The 19,846-nt window shown below is 39.6% G+C and overlaps 1 protein-coding gene across 1 annotated transcript in view; it reads left to right on the forward strand.

Moving 5' to 3' along the window:
* Positions 1 to 19,323, forward strand: part of KBTBD11 (kelch repeat and BTB domain containing 11) — a 33,386-nt gene extending 14,063 nt beyond the window's left edge. The window contains exon 3 of the mRNA XM_036751245.1: positions 13,225 to 19,323. Within this exon, the coding sequence (XP_036607140.1) occupies positions 14,195 to 16,411 (2,217 nt within the window). The 5' untranslated portion in view covers positions 13,225 to 14,194 and the 3' untranslated portion in view covers positions 16,412 to 19,323. The remainder of the gene's footprint in view (positions 1 to 13,224) is intronic.
* The last annotated feature ends 523 nt before the right edge of the window (positions 19,324 to 19,846 follow it).

Consider the following 19,846-nt stretch of genomic DNA (forward strand, 5'->3'; position numbering starts at 1 on the left):
TTTTATGGCTCTTATTCAAGTTTTATAAACAACTAGAAATAAAAACAAGCTCACTGAAACATCTGGCACTTACTTAGAAGTCTGTGTGGGTAGGAAAAGAACCTGGGTTGATAGCAAAGGACCTTTGCTCAAACCCTGGCTCTACTCCTCACTTATTATTTGACATTGGATAAGACACTTTCCATCTCTAAGTTTCAGGTTTTTTTTATCTGTAAAATGAGGGAGTTGGAAGAAATTAAGCATGGAATGGTAAAATGTACATGGATCTGCAAAAGCACAAGACTTAGATTCAAATCCCAGTTCTTCTACCATCTCTGCCAACTTGCTATAGCAGCTTAATCTCTGTGGGTTTATTTCCCCATCTGGAAAATGAGGAAATTGGACCAAATGACTTCTGAGGTATTTTCTAGCTCTGAATTTATCATAATACTATCACCTTTGAAAAGAAAAAAGATAAATGAGTCTCTTTAACCTGGAGAGAAGACCAAAGAGGATCTTCCAGTGCTAGAATATGATACCAAGCCAATATGGTGTAATGATAAGAATATCGGACTGGCCATCAGTCAAGTGCCTACTCTGGGCCAAGCACTTTGCTTGCTAGGTATCAGAGCTACAAAGAGAAACATGAAAGAGTTCCTGTCCTCAAAGGGCTTACTTTTTTGGGGAGAAAACATAAAAACAAAGTAATTTTGTGGAATAGTCATTAGCATTTGACAGGATCAGGAAAGCCTAATACAAGAGGTAAAGTTTGAGCTGTGCTCTGAAGGAAATTAGAGAGATGGAGGTAAAGAGATAATAATGTTTTCAGCCTGGGCAAAGTTGAGGACTTGGGAAGGGGAATGTCATATGTGAGGAACAGTAAGAAGACCAGTTTGGCTGGACCATAGAGTATATGAAGCAGAGATGTGTATAGTAAAGAAGGAAAGGTAATTTAGGGTCAAGTTGTAAAGGGCTTTAAATGCCAAATGAATTTGTATTTGATTCCAAAGGGAATAGTTTGTTGACCATGTTCCTCTGCTTTAGGAAAATCACTTTGACAGGTTTGTGGACAACAGGTTGGTAAGAGGAGGCATTTGATGGAGGAAGAACCAGGAAACCTGGTTCTAGATCTAGGCTCTAGATCTACTTTCCCTACCAACTATCCCTGCAACATTGACCAAACCACCTCACATCAGTATACTTTGTTTTCTGCATTTATAAAATGAGGTAGGTAGTTGGACCAAATCTTCAAAAAGATGATTCTAATTCTCTTATTCTTATAAATGGAAGAGAAATTTTGTTTACAAGCATCCAATAGGCATTTAAAAAATTTTTCTGTTTACCTGGAATTACACAGAAAACATACATACAAGGTTTGGAATCAAGAGACTTAAGTTTTGTTTCCTGTCCCTGACCAACTAAAGTTAACTTAATTAACTAAATAACTTAATCTCTATGTGGCTCAGTTTTCTTATGTGCAAAATGGGGATAATAATACAGAAATATTATGAGGATAAAATGAGACCATACATGTGAACATACTTTGAAAAGTTAAGTTATATAAATATTGTCATATTAATATAATTGAGATTGTCCTGTTATTTCCTTATTAGGGATGATTTCTTTTTCCTCTAAAAGAGAGAACATTGCCTCAGGTCAGAAAGCTTACTGACATTTTCTACTGGAGTCACCAAATTTTCAGATGAAATACTGGAGCTCTCAATATATGGCTTTCCCTCGCAATGTTCTCCCAGTTCTTCTGTTTTTTTCTTCCTTTCCGTACTTTCACATTAGGAAGAAGGTTTAATGGTGGAAAGAGTGTTGGGATTTGGACAAAATGAGACAGGAATAGAATGTGTGATGTGACTTTGAAGGTTAAGGGAGACTGAGGGTAAGCTCTAGGACCAGGACTAGCTATCAGAGTGTACTAGTAACTAAGCAGTGATATCTAGCCTGGAAATGAGAATACTTAGAGGGTACGTGATAGTTATCAGGAAGCATTTGAAGAGCTGTCATATGGAAGAGGGATTGAGATTGTTTTGTTTGGTCATGGAGGTCAGGGCTAGGAGCAAAATGTAAGACTTTATGTCTAAAAGCTTGGGGGAAAATCTTGTTAATAATTAGAGATATCCAGAGATAGCTCCAGAGGTAGTGAGTTCCCCATCACTGGAAATTTTGAATCAGTGGCTGGATGAACATTTGTCAGATAGGTTATAGGGGCATATTTTGTTATAGATCACAGATGTCAAGCATAGCAGCTTTTCTATGGCAACATTCCTAGGTCAGAACCATTTCTGGTTGTGGTCTGAACCAGATTAAAGTGTAACTGGGAAATAATTAACAAAATAAATACAAATATAGTAGAACATATATAGTGTTATTATGTAGTTTTCTAAGTCAAAATATGATCTGCTAGTATATTTATGTATGGTTTAGTGCTCTTGTTTCTATTTTAGTTTGACACCATTGATCTAGATCACCTTGGAAGTAACTTCCAACTCTGAGATTTTGTGGTTCTTTGTATAATGGGATATTGTGTCCTACTTGTATTGCAGCAATGCCTAAGGTTGGAAGCTGGTGAAAGACAGAAAATGAAATAGAAAGGCAAGGCCTTTCATATATAAAGGAAACATTCAATACCTTAGAAAGGGTCTGAAATCTTGAAGAGCTAAGTTGTGTATAAAGAGATATGAAGGCAATGAACTTAGCCTGGTGCACAGATTACCACTATCCCCAGTCAGTTATCTATATAAGACTCTAATAGAGTCTGGGAAGTATAAATTGGCTTCTCATAAGTAAAGGCAGAGTTCAAAACTGAGGGAGTCCATCTTTATAACTAGAAGGATTATTTAACAATAGAGGGTAGACATCTCCAACCTCCAGCCTGGAGGTGAAAAACCCTAGGGATTCTGAGGGAGTAAATGAGAAGAGACTTTTTGCCACTTCTAGGTCAAAGGTTGTTGTCTTTTCTGAAAAGTGAATTGTAACACTACAACTTAAGAGAATACTTTAACAGTCAGCTCTGTGAAAGGTTAAAGGTGGTGAAGCCTATAGCTATTCATGGAACAGCAAAACTAGAGAGTCCAGCATACAGACCCTTCCATTAGGGATGCCACCCCTTGTCAAGAGCCCAGAAGCTGAGCAACCTGCCTGGAAGCATTAGCCCAGGGGCAAAAGTCTGGTAATGGCAGTCTAATGGCAGAGGGATCTGCCCAGCCCATCACAGAAGCAGGTGCACCCAGCAGCAGAGCACCCTATCCTAGCAGCAGCCACTTCCAGTAAAGAGCCATATCAGAAGGTGAGCAAACTACTCCATCTACCTCAGCCTAGCATCAGATTGAGCTATCCAGCTGGGACACTTTGCCCTTTGAGAAAGCAGCCTTACTGAACAGCAGCTCATCTATCACTAATACTATGCCCAAGGACCTTTTGGACATAAAAAGGTCCTGCAGTTCCTGAGTTGTGAGTTGCCTTAGCCACATGTGTTCCCTAAAAGTATGCATTACTACCATCATTTTTAAGTTCATGCACATTTTTGCTTCTATGGACTCTGTGTGATCGGTGGGAGAGTGTACCTCTGGTTTTTTTTTTTTTTGAGAAATGTTTTGTAACTATGGTTCTTGCTAAACCATTTGAGTAAATGCATTTTCTAATAGCTGAATCTTTTAGATTATTGTTAAAGTATTCCAGTGGGGGCCTTATGAGCTATAGGTTAGGAGGATAGCCATCCACAGGGTTACCCCAAAAGTAGAAGCAGCTATCCCTCGGGGACCCAGCCTGCCAGTGCCACTGGGGGTTGGGGTGAGGCAAAAGGAGCATTGCATCTGTTAGTCATTTGAAGACACAAAAGGTTTTCCTCTGGTAGATTCATAAGACTGATAATGCTATATGTACTTTTAAGAGATTAATCTCTTTCTTAATCAGATGGCTTCCTTTGGAGTGTTTCTGTTAAATAATTCTTTTCTCTAAGGAGTTCTGGATAAACTTACTTTCCTTCCATGTAAGTAAAGCCACTAGATTCAGCCTACTATTTTAATTCTAGATGACCCCATACAAGCATATGGATTACACTCTGACACAAGCAGTCCTGTACACATTGTCCTATCCTCTGCTGTTACCATCTGCTTTGTTCTTGGAACTGGGCAGGATTATTTTAGTTTACTAGAATCCTGCTTATGAAGATACACTTGCAGCAAATTGGCAAATCATGTTTTGCAGGCTTTGAGCAACCAAACAGATAGATACAGAAGAGTAAAAACATGCAAGATTATTGAGATTTTACATAGTTTTAGCTGAAAATTAAGCTTTACAACATCACTTTCCCCATCTGAAAGCATCTTTAATAATGGATTTTATTCTCATGCATTGAAATAAGATTGTCGTATTGGAGACTGTGCTTGGACTTTGACTCTTAGCTATCTTTAGATTTCCTCACAGGATGCAATATCACTAATCCTAAGTACTTCGTAGAACCACAGGATCTGAGAAGTGTCTTAGTCTAACTAGACTTGAACAAAAATCCCTGCTATAGCATTGCCAACAAGTGGTCTTCCAGCTTCTGCTCGAAGATCTACAGCTATAGCCAGAGCTAGACCTAATTGCTAAAATGTTTTTCTTTATAGCAAGCCCAAATCCACCCCTCTACAACATTCATCTATTGCTCTAAGTTCTGCCCTCTGAGGCTAAGCAGAACAAAAATAATCCCTCTTACGCAAGATAGTTCATCAAATCACTTGAAGACAGCTCTCATGCCCCTGCCCCTGCCACATCTTCCCTTTAATGATGGTTCTTTTTCAGGCTAAACCTCCTGAGGTCCTTTAGATGATTCTTCTAATGTATGATCTTTAGTCTTCACCAGCCCAGGCACCCTCTCCTGGAATTATCTCAGCTTGTCTATGTGTTGCCCACAAACATGCTGCCCTAGAATGGATCAATGTAACCTACATGTGGTCTAACCAAAAGCTCAGCATAGAAGAATTGTGCCTTCCTTTTTTTTCTGGATGCTGTCTTACTGTAGCTCAAGATTGTATTTCCGCCCTGTCACACCACTGAGTCATGGAGTTTGCAGTTGTTCTGACATATGGTTTGTAGAAACTTGTGTCTAGCTCTGCCTTTCCCATGCTGGATGTGTATAGTTGATTTTTTAAAACTCTGTTGTAGAACTTACCATTTATTTCTATTAAATATATCTTACTCAATTTATCCCATTTTTTCTAGGCTGTTAAAATTTAGTTTGGATCCTGACTTTGTCATCTAGTGTTTTAGCTATGCCACTTGACTCCATTGGGCAAGTTTCTATGAATTGATCCAAATAATTGATAAAAATGTTTGAATAACACTGGGACAAGTATTGGGCCACTGGTCTTTCACCAGGCCCATGCTCAAAGCCTTTGGTTTGGTAGGAATAGTGAAATGATTAGATCAGCTTTCAAGATTCCAAATACCATACCATGCAGCATCCATGTAGACATCTATAGAGGAATCTAAAGTAATCCCTATTAACATATTCATAGAATGTATTACCAGGCCTATACTTGAGGCCTTGGAGGGAGGCATGATTAAATAGTTATAAACTGCCTTTGGGTTTTAGTGGGCTGCAAACTCAGTATGTCAATATTATGATGTGGGATCCAGAAAACCTAATATAAGATTGATTTGAGACAGAAGGTCCAGGATAAGGGAAAGGTTAATCCCACTGTATTCTGCTCTCATCAGTCAACATCTGAAGTAAATGTGTTCAGTCATGGCCATCATATTTTAGGAAGGATATTGGTAAGCTGGAGAGTGTCCAGAGAAGAGTGGTCAGAATGGTGAAAGGATTCAGGAAGACCAAGCAATATGAGGATCATTTAAAAGAACTGGAGATGTTTTGTTTGGAGAAAAGACTTAGAAGGGACCGATAGGAATATTCAAATACGAGACTTATTTTGTTAGGACCAAGAGGAGCTATAGGTAGAAATGGCAAAGAGGTAAATTTGGGTTTGATGTTAGGAAAAACTTCCTAATGATGAGAGCTATCCAAAGTGGGAGAGGCTTATTTAGGATGTAATAGGTTCCTTTTTCACTGGAGGTCTTCAAGCAAAGGTTAGATGACCACTTACTGAAAGTCTTGTCAAAGGAATTTTTGTTTGTGTATATGTTGGAGTATATGACCTCTGAAATTTTGTGATCCTGGGTTATTTCATCACAGACTTCCTTACAGTTTACAATGGTGGGGATAGTGTTGGGACTTGTAGCCTAGGAGACTTATATTCAAATTTGATCTCTGACACAGACTAACTAGAGACGTAAATTATTATCATTGTTCTTTTGGTTAGATAATTCACTGAATCTTATGCTGTGATACACTGAATTCACTGACATATACATTCACTAATACACTGAAATCCCTCATCACCTAGCCTACATGGATTAGGAGTCATATTTATAAAGATTACTGAGGAAACACAAACCAGTTCTTGAAAATCTGAGTCAAGACTATGGACCTTTGGGCTACTATAGACTCAGAAAATGCAAAGTAGTTTTTATGGTAAGTAAAATCTGATTAAGAAATTAGGTTTGCAGGGGTAGCTAGGTGGTACAGTGAGTAGAGCACTGGCCCTGGAGTCAGGAGGACTTGAGTTCAAATCTGGCCTCAGACACTTGACAACACTTACTAGCTGTGTGACCTTGGGCAAATCACTTAACCCCAATTTCTCTGCCTTCCCCCTTCAAAACAAATCCAAAAAAAAGGGAAAAGAAATTAGGTTTGCTTTCAACACACATATATATTGAACACATATACATATCTCAAAACCACAAAAAGAATTAAAAAGTCAAGTACAAACGATATTGAGATTATCAGCAGATCATCTTCATTAGTAGAAACAAATATTTACTGGATGCCTGTATTGAATAATGTCATATGCTAGGAAATATGAGAGATACAAAAGAAGAATCAGACCAGACTGATGCCCTTAATGATCTAACGGTTTCTTTGAAAATGATGTGCCATCCTAGTTCCCTCATCTGTAAAATTGGGGTTAGGGTGAGCAGCACATGAATTAGGTGATCTTTGTTTTCTTCCAGCTCTGAAGCCTTGGGACCTCTAAATGTTCAAATAAGATGAAAAAAAGTTTCAAATGAGATCAGTGAGTGAGTGCTCCTGGAGTTCAGATGAGGCACTGTCCTCCATTAGCACAGATAACAGACTGAGCACTGACTTTAAGCATTTAAAAGGAAGATCATAGGAATTAGAACTGGAATTTAGAGGTAACCAGGTCCAGCCCTCTCAATTTACAGATGAGGAACCTGAAGCCCAGAGAAATTAAATGATTTGCCCAGGGTCAAATAGAGGACAAGCAAACTGGGATTCAAATCCAAGTCTTCTGACTCCAAAACTAGAGTCATTTTTCACTCCATTTCATTGCCATGTGTCTTATAAACAATTGTATCAACATAATTCATCTTTGTCATGTAACTTTAAATGTGCAAAAATAGGCCTAAGAAATAACATTTCCAATAATACTCCTTATATAAGGGACAGATATATAATCATATACAATTTTATATGTGTATATATGTATGTGTACATATAACACACACACATTAGAAGCTTATATAGTTTTTCATGTGATGAAAAGTTGACCAAATAAAAAGTCTCTTGGGCGGTATGATTATGCATTTTGTTTCATCACTGAAGCTATAATAGCATAATCCTTGGAAAGGCCCTTAGGTCTTTCAGGAGAAAAGTGGTATATAATCAGAGTTTAAATTTGATGTAATTACAAAAAAAGATCTGTGATTTTGTCAATATAGGGGGAAACTCTGTGTGGGAATTCTTTCCATGAATTCAGATTACAACCAATATAATAGTCATGCAATGTAGCACGCATGTTTCAGAAGTGAGATTCAAACAGGTCTTCCTGAATCTAAACCTAACAATCTTATCCGTCAAGCCAGGATTTTTAAGTGTTATCTTTTACAAATGATTTCTTTCTTGAAATAAAGGATAAATCCAGTCAATTTGCTTCGAGCCCTCAGTTCTATCCCTTTAATCTAATATACCCTGTTCATAATCACTTGACCTTGACAGAGTCTAAACTTAATGTTTTTGGGACACAATGTGCTTGTTTATAAGAATCTCTCTCTCTCTCTCTCTCTCTCTCTCTCTCTCTCTCTCTCTCTCTCTCTCTGTATCTCTCTCTCTCTCTCTCTCACACACACACACACACACACACACACACACAATTTCTTCCTTATTTCCCAATATTGTCTAGAGAGTTGGATTGAGCTGGTTTTGTCTGGTTTTAACTGGACTGAAATGGTTTTGACTGTTTTAAAACCAGTTTAAACTGGTTTGAACTGGTTTAACCAGTTTTAAAAAATGATCTGAACCAGTTTTGACTGGAACCAGTTTATGCTGGTTTTAATGGATTTTGACTGGTCTCAACTGGTTTGAACTGGTCTGAACCAGCTTTAACTGGTTTAAACTGACTGTTTTTAACCAGCTTAAACTGGTGTGAACTGGTTTAACCAGTTTTAAAAATCATTTGAACTTGTTTCAACTGGAACCAGTCTATACTGGTTTTAACTGATTTTGACTGGTCTGAACTGATTTGAACCAGTTTTATAGGATTTTAACTGGTTTTTAACCTGTCTAAACTGGTTTGAACTGGTTTGGGGACGGTTTTAAACCAGTTTTAGCCAGTTTTGACTGACTTGGACTGGGTTTAAGCTGGTTTGAAATGGACTGAGGTGATCTTAACCAGTTTTTACTGCTTAGACAGGTCTGAATTGATAGGTTTTGATAGGTTTGATCTGGTTTTAACCAGTTTCAATCAGTTTAAGCTAGTTACAGTCGAGTAGTTTTGACTGGTTTAAACCAGTATGAACCTGTTTTGACAGGTTTTGATGTGTTCAGAACAGTCTGAACTGGTTTTGACTGGTTTCAACCAGTTTAAACTAGTTGGAACAGATTTTGACAGGTTTTAACAGGGTTTAACTGACTTAGACTGATGTGAGCAGGTTTTGACTTGTTTGATCTTGTTTTAACCAGTTTAGACTTTTTTTTAACCAGTTTAGACTGGTTTTTAACTGTTTTTGACTGGTTTTAACTGTTTTGAACTTTTCATACTGGTTTTAACTGGTGTAAACCAATTCGAACTGTTTTGAACTTTTTTTTTGGTCTTATTCCCCACCTTAATCCATTTACAACTCAAAAAAAAAAGGAGAAGGATACTTCTGCAGAGCTGATGACCAATCAGGCATCCCAAAAACTGGCTTCTAGCACTGATTTACTAGCTATTTAAATGCGAAGAGTGGGAGAGACAGCTGAATGGGATGCAAAGCACATATTAAAATAGCATTAGTAAGGTAAAAACTAATATACAATCTTCACTACTTTAAAATTGTTGCCTTTCATACATACTGACTTTTTATTTTATGTAATACAGTAATGATTACTCAGTTTAGTGCTTAGTCGGTGCTTAGTATTAAGACAGGACATTCATTACCTTTCAAAATTGTTAATACACATTTGCAAGAAGCTAATATGCCTAAAAGAAAAAACTCACATATTGAGGAGCAGTAATAATTTCAGCTGGATTTTCAAGGAAAAATATTTAGTGAAATTAGGAATATGAGTGCTGGTGCCATATAAATTGTTGATTTGCTCAGCTGATTAGAGCATTGTGTTGATAAGGCCAAGGTCACAGTTTGATTACTTCTTGAGACAATTCCTTTCTGATCTAGGGCCACAGGGCAATCTGAATTCACTTATATACTAGGGTTATGGGGGATCAGCTGAAAAAGTATGGTTAGTTCAATGCTAGAGTCAGCACTACAAAAACTTGGAAAGCAATGCAAAAATTCATTACTTAATAAAGAAACTTCTTTGAATACAGATAATAAAGACTTCAAAAAAGTTCAAGCATTTTTATGTAAATAAATTAATTTTTCTTTTTTCACAGTAAATGAAATGTTCTCATTTAAAAAATAAAAAAAACAAACAAACCTGTAATCATGCATTTTTTGTGTTCCTATTGATTATATTGTATCTTTATTGTCAAGGCAGTATCTCTGATTTTGTGCAAATAACTAAGATTTCATCTTCTACTTATACTGTTTGTGAGCTCATTTTGTCTGTATAAAATTTCCTGCAACTTAGATCTGAAATCAATTAAATTATATTTTTAATTACCAATATGGTGTGCACAATAGTCAGATTAGGATTCTTTTTGTTTGTTTTTGCAGCCAAAAGCAAAACTTAAGAAATCAAGTTTTGAAAGATATTAGCAAAAGCACTGGGAAATTTGGAGATTATCTCCCCTTTTGTCTATGATATTTTCCATTAATTTTTCATGGATGAAACATTAAAGATTGGCAATTTTTATTGCAAAATTATTATATAAATAGCTTTCAAGTTGTATTAAAATAGTTTAAAATTCTTTTATAACTTTCCATACTCATAGCTTATTGAAATAACTTCCTCAATGCTTCATAGCAATTAAACTTTATCTTTTTAAAGCAAAAAAAAAACCTGTCAGGTTTTTAAAAAATAATATTTTAGTCCATATGTTCTAAAGTATCTTTCTATTTCATTGGATACCACACTAGGAAAAAAAACACTATCATGGAAAATCATAGTGATTAAATAAAAAGATAATCATCAAAATTAGGCAGTTGTACAGCTGAATAAACATTCAAGAGGTTTTTTGTTTTCATAAGTAATGTCCTTTACCTACGTACACCATAGATTGGTGTTTCCTGTTCTTGAGAGTATAGTAGCCAAGAGGTCAGGGTTTTGCACATAGTAAGTGCTCTATAAATATTTGCTGATGAGGATCTTGTTTGAGGAAGAAGGAAAAAGCTAATATGGTAAGAAACCATTCCTTTGCACAACCATAGTCTTTCAGATAAAACCAAGCTTTGGAAACTGGTCTTCCTAAATTTTAAGATTAACATGGATGTCTTTTCAGTATGGAAGGTCAGAACAAAGCAACATAATAATTTTAACATCCACCACGTTGTATGTCTGGGGACCGACAATTTATCAATCTATCAACAGACACTTATTTAACTGTTAAAATGTGCAAAATGCTGTGTTAAGTCTGTTGTTGTTCAGTCATGTCTCACTCTTCATGACCCCATTTGAGATTTTATTGGCAAAGATAATGGAGTGGTTTGCCATTTCCTTCTCCAGCTCATGGCACAGAAGAGGAACTGAGGTAAATACGGTTAAGTGATTTGCCCAGGGTCACAAAGATGGTAAATGTCTGAGGCCGAATTTGAACTCAGGAAGATGAGTCTTACTGATTCTAGGCCAGGTACTCTATCTACTGGGCCACGTAGCTGCCCTTGCTGTATTAGCTACTGGGGATACAAAGACAAAATAGTCCCTGCTCTCAAGAAGCTTACATTGTATAGTAGGGCACAATATGTAAATATGTAAGTATATAGTAAATAAATACAAGTTCATTTTTTGTGGGGAGGTACTAGAAGCTAAAGATGGGGAGAAGGAAGGATCAGGAAGGGCTTCATGTAGGAGGTAGCATTTGAACTGAACTTTCAAGGAAACTAGGGATTTCAAAAGAAACTAGAAGGAAATACATTCCAAATATGACTGACAACCTGAACCAAGACACATAGATTTTAGGAGTTGGAGTGCCATGTGTGAGCAAAGAAGGAAAGAAGCAAAGAAGGAAGGAATGGAGGAAGGAAACATTTATTAATTGCATACTATGTGCTAGGCACTATGCTAAGCAGTTTACAGATAAACTATTCTGATCCTCACAAAAGCCCTGGGAGGTAGGTACTATTATTATCTCCATTTTACAATTGAGGAAACTGAGGCAAACAGAGGTCAAGTGATTTGCTCAAAGTCGCACAGCTAGTGTCTGAAGCAGGATTTCTAGATGACCAGTTTGCCTGGACCAAAGGGGTCCATGTCTTAGTAAGCCTGGGAAGGTAAGTTGGAGTCAGATATTGAAGAGTTTGAAAGACATTATCTTTCTTAAATTGAAAGTAAGAAAAGTATTGACACTAAAAGGCTAAGTATGACTTTAATCATTTTATCTGAGCTGCTGACACACTTTTCTTTACCACACACAATACTTTGTTATTAGAGTGACAAACTTGGATTCTCTTGCATTAAATTAAATTCTTTGAAATATTCCCTTCCTCAAAGCATTGACACGATATGGACCTTTCGGTGTGCTTTGACTGAGGAAATCCCTACATTCTTCTTCAGTGAATTACAAGGATTGAACAAAAATCTAGAAAAAATAAATTTGTTGTTGTAATCTAGTTCTAGTTTATAATACATATGCAGGTGCCCACATCTGCCCTTTAGGCATGATGAGGTGGGTTTTTCCCCCCACTCCCTTCATGTGTGCACCAGCTGCAAAACAACTGTAAAAAGTGAGGACACTGTTGGACTGATTTTGCTGAAAGATCTATTTAAACAATGAGTTAGAATTTGGGGCCTCTGGAGAGTATTAAATAAGTGATGTCCATGGAAACCAATTTGAGACATCATCTGAAAACAACTTCTCTGGAAACTGATTGTAGTTACTGAGTTTAAAAGACCAAAGAAATAAATGTGACATGTTAATAAAGAATCCAGTGTGAAACAATCTTTCAGCCAAGTGTTTCTTTTTCTTTCCACCAGTTGTTTAAAGTTAGATATAAACTCAATAGTTTAGCCCTTAGTTCTTAGTAATGAGCATCTACTATAGTTTCTACCTGTTGTGCTGATTGAACTCCCATCTTCATATATCTTCTTAATTTTCTCAGAGATTTTGAATGGACATAGATATAAAATTGAGAACTAACAAAAACTTGAATTTCAGCAGAAACGAGCATGGCATAATGGGGAAAATGCTGGATTTGGAATCACTGCATGGTTTCAAATCCTAACATTACTGCTTGCTACCTGTATGGCTTTCCATAGGTCCCTTCACCTGTCTGGGCCTCAGTTTCCTCATCTGTAAAATGAATGGAATAGACTAGACTAAGGTCCCTCTGAATTCTAAATCCTGTTCCGCAGAAAGTACTTCAACTAAAACATCTTGTACAAATAGAGTGGCTTAAGAGATATCCCAGGAAACTAACGATCTCTTTTTCTAAGGCTTTCCAATACTGTGTGTGTTCAGTATTGTGCTGAAAATGCTGTATGGAAGTTCATTATAGTAGGGGCCACCCCCTTGGGAATCCTAGAAAAATTCCTATTCAAGCATTTTCATTGTTGGCTTTTTCCCCCAACAGGGACAAGAAGTACATGAAGTGATGAGGCCCAGGGAAACACCTGATGCTCCAACAAAGGAAGAGAAAAAGGAAGGATTCTGATTACATGCAAATACCTGCAGTAATTGTTTTTGGAAAGCCACAAAACATATGAATTGTGGACTTACATTTCTCTATATTAGAGTCCAGGGGACAATCTGGATTCAAAAACAAAATCAACTGATAGGTCAGGACACTAATTTCTACCAGAACACAAGGGTATTGGTTGGCATTTTATAAACACTAATCTCAAATAGAAAGGTATTCAATGAAAGTACACTAGGACTATTTCCAATGAGCAGAGGTTGAGATCCTAAATGAATTCTGTTCTACCACGAGTACACATTTTGAACACACATTCGTCAAAAATGGCATGGAAGGAAAGGCAAACGAAATGAAAAGTGATTAAGTAGGTAAACAATGACTCACCAAAAGAAAAAACGGGTCCTGGCTTGATAACAACACCTTGATAACTCAATTCTGCAAAGAAAGAGCTACTATCCCTCCCCCACCAAAAGAAAAAGAAAAACGAAAAAAAATTACAAAAAACAGTCACAACCCAACAACAACAACAACAACAAAACCTGGTTGTAGCTTCAGAGCTTTCCTGTACATTAATTCAAGCAATACCACCCAGGGCAGGGACCTGATCCAATAAGCCTTTCTCAGCAAATAAAAAGCAATATAATGAAGAAGTTGTTGAGGTTCAAAAGTTCAGCTGCTAGTGCATCTAGAGTTTGACACACCCAAATCTGGTGAAGAGAGTCAAGGGGAACTACCACTATGTGAAAAGCTGTGTGGAAACTGAAATTTGATCGTGTGCCAGAAAAGGAAGGTGAAGCAAGAAACCCCAAAGTAACTATCAACTTTGAACAACAAAAGCCAGGGTGATTTTGTATTGCTTCCAAGCTGTAAGTGGGAGGTGGAACAGCAGCCCAGACAAACTCTGACCATGGAGAACTCAGTGGCGTCTTGCGTCCTATACTCAGGAGAAGGCAAGGTAAATGGGTCAAAATCAGGGGTCACCTTTAATAAAGGACTAAACGGAGAGAACGGGGACCAAGGATCCATTCGCTCTACACCCGGGGAAGGGGACTTCCAGCACCCAGACACTGACGAAAAGTTCCGGGAAACCAGAACCAACGGGGCAGAAGCGACTGAGCTTCCAGCACACACGCCCTGCAGTCTCAGCTCGTCCTTGTGTTTTAGCTCCCTGAACCAATCTCCACCGCAACCTTGTGCAACTGCGGCTTCCGCAGCAGTGGGTACAGAAGTCTCCCCCCTCTCCTCTACTTGCAAAGGAAATCGGGTAGTGAAGAATCAGTGGGAAATCAACAGTTCGAATGCCACGTCCGAAGAGTCGGGACAGGAGGAGGAGGAGGCTGCTAGGGCAGACCAGAGGAGCGCAACTCAGTCGCCGCCACCGCCTGTCACTTATTGTATCCAGACTGGAGCTCAGCCCAGGAAGGAACCGCTGCAGCCTGGGGACCCGGAGAGTGGTGTGGGGGAGGAGAGAGGAGGCGGCGGCAGCAGCGGCAGCAGCCGCGGCATCTGCAGCATCGGCCTGAGCAATGATCCAGCGGGTGGCGCGTTGAGAGAAGAGCCGGACTTGGTGATCGAGGTGGCTGGACGCCGCATCCAGGCGCACAAGTCGGTGCTGGCTGCCAAGAGCGACTACTTCAGAGCGCGCTCGTCTAGGGAGATCCTTCGGGTGAAGGGGGTGAGCTACGCGGCTTTGCGGCTTCTGGTGGATTACCTGTATACTGGACACATGGGAGAAGTGAAGCAGGACAATGTGGCCGAGGTGATTGCCGGGGCGCGCTTCCTTCAGATGCCCTGCGCCCTGCAGTGCGCCACTGACGCCATGCGGGCGCAGCTCACCCTTGGCAACTGCTACCAGGTACTGAGCCTGGCCAAGCAACAGAGGCTCAGCGAGCTCCGGGAGGCTGCCTATCGCTTCATGAGCGACCACTACCTTCAGGTGCTGCGAGAGCCGTCAGTTTACGGCCGCCTGACGGGCTCTGAGAGAGATCTCATCCTCCAGCGCAGGATGGAGGCCGGTCGCAGCTGCCTCCTGGTGGCCGAGATCAATGACGTTTTTGAGCGGGTGGGCAGCCGACCCCAGAGTCGGGAAAGCAGCAGGCCCCAGAGTCCATCAGCCTCTGTCTTATCTCCTGGGGAGCAGCCACCCACGCCGCCTCCAGCCCCAGGTTCGTCTGAGGAGGAGGGAGGTCACAGTGACTCGGTCATCTATTACTACCAGGAGGCAGACAAGGAATGGAAGGTCCTAACTCGACTGCCTGAGGGGGCCAATGCCAAAGGCTGTGCCATGTGCGTCCTCTACAACTACCTCTTCCTGGCCGGGGGCATCCTTCAAGGGGGACCCGAGGGGAGGGCTCGCCTGTCGGACAAGGTCTTCTGCTACAACCCAGTGACTGACACTTGGACCACGGTTCGGTCCCTGAGCCAGCCCCGTTCCCAGCTGAAGCTCCTGGCCCTGGACGGCTACCTCTACGCCGTGGGCGGCGAGTGTCTCTTTAGTGTGGAGCGCTACGACCCCCGTGCTGACCGCTGGAGCTCTGTAGCTCCTCTGCCCAAGGGAGCCTTCGCCGTGGCCCACGAAGCCACCACGTGCAACGGAGAAATTTATGTGTCGGGCGGCTCTCTTTTCTACCGCCTGCTCAAGTACGACCCCCGGCGAGACGAGTGGCAGGAGTGCCCTTGCAGCAGCAGCCGCAAGCGCTCTGCAGACATGGTGGCCCTCAAAGGCTTCATCTATCGATTTGACCTGTGCGGGGCTCGAGGGGAACCTCAGGCAGTGGCTGGAGCTTCAGCAGCCAGTGGTAGTGGAGGGGTCAACGTGTTCCGCTACCATTGCCTGGCCAAGAGATGGAGTCAATGCGCTTCGAACCTGAGGCCTCCTGGGGAGCCTTCCGGGCTACAGCCTTTCCGCTGCGCTGCCCTCGATGGCACTATCTACTGTGTGAATAGGGCTGGCGCCTGGCGTTTCAGCCTCTCAGAAGAAGGGGAACCTGGAGAGGATGGAGGCCAGAAAGGAGTCTTCGAGCAGGAGCAGCTCAAAGCCCCATTTGATGCTCGAGGGGTCCTCTTCCCCTTTGTGCTCACTTTGCCAGAGAGGTCAGACAAAGGGGAGCCCGGAGCACTGTAGGGGAAGGAGGAGCAGAGACAATCTGAAGATCCATCCCCTGGCTCAAATGTGCATGGTTCTCTGTAGTTCAAGGGCCATTTTGGGAGAATAGTTGAGGGGGTGTGGGAAAGAGGAAGAAAGTAGCTAGATGGGCAAGACGGTAAGGATGGGGTCACATAAGGATTCCCAAATATGGACTTGCCATAGACTGAAGGATAAAGTATTCTTTTAATACTTTCCCAGTCTTCTCTGCTTCTCTTGCTTCAGTCCTTTTTTTCTTTGCTTGATGGGACTAGTTGTAAATGCAGCCTATATCAGATTAATCAAATTTAACTGTAAAAGTAAGACAGGTTTCCTTTGTGCAAATAAGGGGGCACCAGAGATTAACTTCCTGGTCTATTGGTGGGGAAATGTTGGTATGTACAGGGAGGGTCCAGGAATGTGCAGGGGTTTAAAAAGAAGCCAGACTTTATTGTGAACTGGCACTGTTAACTACCACATATTTGGAATATAGAGAGAATGTCAGTTTTCTAATGATAAATGAACAGGACCAGAATGAATTTCTTGTAGCACCCCTGGAAGGAAGACTAGAATTCTATGAAAAGGAATGGCCACTTTTGATTTTCTGCCTGAAGTTCAAATTTTAGTAGACAAAAATGATGAAAAGCTGTCAGACCCTTGCTAACCGGCAAAAAGCTAGTTGCCACCAAAATTAGTAAGACTTTTTTGTTGGGCCTGTTAAAGACAAAATAAGGGAGATTCACGTGTATTTAACAAATTGTTTGGACCCTAATATATACTAAATACTTCATGCTTAGCATCTATAAAAAGTGTTGCACCATATAATAGAAATAGATCAGGAGAGGAAAAAGTTCATAAACAGACTTAAGCCCTGGCATCAAGCTGTCATTCCAGTGTTTAGCTAAGGTAAAGGCTGTTAATAATTAATTGCTCTCTATGGCATAGTGATGGCATATACCATTGTTTGGATTCTAAATCTTGAGAGGATAAATATTTTCGGAAGAGAATATCCTGAAGAAGAAAAATGATGTAAAAGACTTTCTTCCTGAGACTAATTGGGAAAATGTTTCACGTGGTACAGGGGAAAAAAAATATTGACATTGAAGAGAGGTCTGTTGCAGTAAGCATTGTTCATCTTTTTAAATTGGATACCTGAATGTATATAAAATTCCCCTTTCAGATTTTGCTTGAAAGAGAGCATTTTATTTAAATAATAAAATTACAATGGATAGGACACAATAGATAGAAAGCCAGCCTTGGAGTGTTGAGCCTTGGATTCGAGCCTTGCCTCTGACACATACTAGGTATGAGGCTATAACTTCTCAGTGCCCCCAAGTAACAATAAATTATAGATGATTTGCAGTACGGTATCAGTGGAGAGAGTTCCTATGCTAAACTACTTAAATTACAGGTCTAGATTAAATAAAAATAATTTTAAAATTTCCTTTTTGGTCATTTAAAAAATTTAAAAACAAAAATCTCAGCTCAATGCTTAAATCATAAATCTAATTTAAGACATTTAATTCATATTCCAAAGTTTGGATCAGGCAAACTGATTTTTACAAGTATCATGCTAAGAAAATCTGTCAGCTTTAGTACAAAAACTTCAGCTACACAGTGACAATGAACATATCAACACTGAAGAAACATATGTCTTGTTACTTGTTATGTATGATTCTAGTAAAAATTGTGTCTAATTGCCAGTTCTAAATTAGGATAGTAAAGCCTACCTTGACATAACAGTACTTTGATAATTTGTAAAGATTTTATTCTGTTTTTGAATTTACTGCTCTTATCTATAATATATGAAAGGCCATGTGGTGTAGTGAATAGAAAACTGGCCTTTAAGCCATAGATAGAGGCTTGGGTTCAAGTGTGACACACACTGGCTGTGAGACAAGTCATTTCATTCAGTACTCTAGACAACCATCTAAGAGTTGCTCCAGGCAACTCTAAATTGAAGAGAAGGTGCTAGCCTTCATTGGTAGAGGGACTTTCCTCATCTGGGAGTTCCCTAGACCAATGAGATCACATGTCTAGTCCATCTCCTATCCTATGTTATGATAATAGCACCTTTCAAATTTGCAGAAATAGTTTCTAGTTACCAAGGGCTTAAGGTGAAGCTTATGGTCATAAGCGCAGCCCAAGTGATCATAGATTCTGAAACAAGTGAATGTGCTGTTTTACATCAGGAAATGTGTATTTGAAAAGTTCCTGGACTGTCATTAATTTAAAGATGTGATGTCTTTTTGCTTGCTGTTTTGGTAATGTGAGTTGCCATCTCTGCGGGAGCTACTGGGACTGTTTGTGCTTTGGTTACATTTCTCTTCAAAGCCAATGGTTTATGGAGCCTCAAAACTGTCAGTATTCTAGTATATTTAGAATTGATCAGTTTGAAACTCACCCTGTGCATGTCTTGAAGAAATGGAATTTAAAACTTCAGTTGGTCATATATTCTGGTGTAATTGGATGTTTGCTAATGATTACTCATGTATTGAGAAGTGGTATCTTGGCAACTTGGTTAATCATCTTAGGAACAAAAAATAAGAGCTTTGTTTGACTTTATTAGTCATTTATTGGAGTATTTGGGAGAAAAGGCAGTACGAATTTTTAAGAAATCTATAACAAAAATGAAATAAGTAGCTAAAGATTCCATGTAATAAATGAATATTTTCTTTTGAGTTTCATTATTTTTGCCCCAAAGCCATAACATTCATATTAAAATATTAAACCATTCTGGTAAAAAAAATTCTCAAATTAGCAAAAGTATTTCCAGACAGGAAGCAAGTAACTATTGTGATTTTACTCCAGATACTGTTCCATTAAGTCTGAGGAAAGGTTTGAAATGAACCGTTATTTTTCAAGAAAAAAGTTCATACTTCATGCTGTGTGTAAATAAAGAAAATGGTTTTTGAAAATGGCTTCAAAAGTAATTTTTTTTCTATATCAAAAATGCCCTTGTCACTCATTAAGTTCCTCAGGATTCTCTGTATTTTCATTGGTGATCTGCTTCTCCATTCTGGGAGCTCCCAGCACTGATGGGAAACTTAAAAAACAAATCAAATGAGTATTTGTTGACCTCCTACAATTAAGAGAAGGCACTATACTAGGGGCCAGGAAGGGTACAGAACTAACTCCCTTCCTTCCTTCCTTCCTTCCTTCCTTCCTTCCTTCCTTCCTTCCTTCCTTCCTTCCTTCCTTCCTTCCTTCCTTTCTTCCTTCCTTCCCTCTCCCCTTCTTCCCTCTCTCCCTCTCTCCTTTGTTCCTTCCTTTCTCTCTCTCTCTCCTCCTTTCTCTCTTTCTTCTCCTAAGGAGGCTACAGTCTGGAAGAGGGGATCAAACATATGCACAGATAACTAGAGTGGAAGATAGAATGTGATGACTGCCATAAGAGATCTACAGACATGGCCACTGGAGTTGCTTTTGGCTGAAGAG

Source organism: Trichosurus vulpecula, chromosome 3 (genome assembly GCF_011100635.1).
Source record: "Trichosurus vulpecula isolate mTriVul1 chromosome 3, mTriVul1.pri, whole genome shotgun sequence".
Taxonomy (NCBI): domain Eukaryota; kingdom Metazoa; phylum Chordata; class Mammalia; order Diprotodontia; family Phalangeridae; genus Trichosurus; species Trichosurus vulpecula.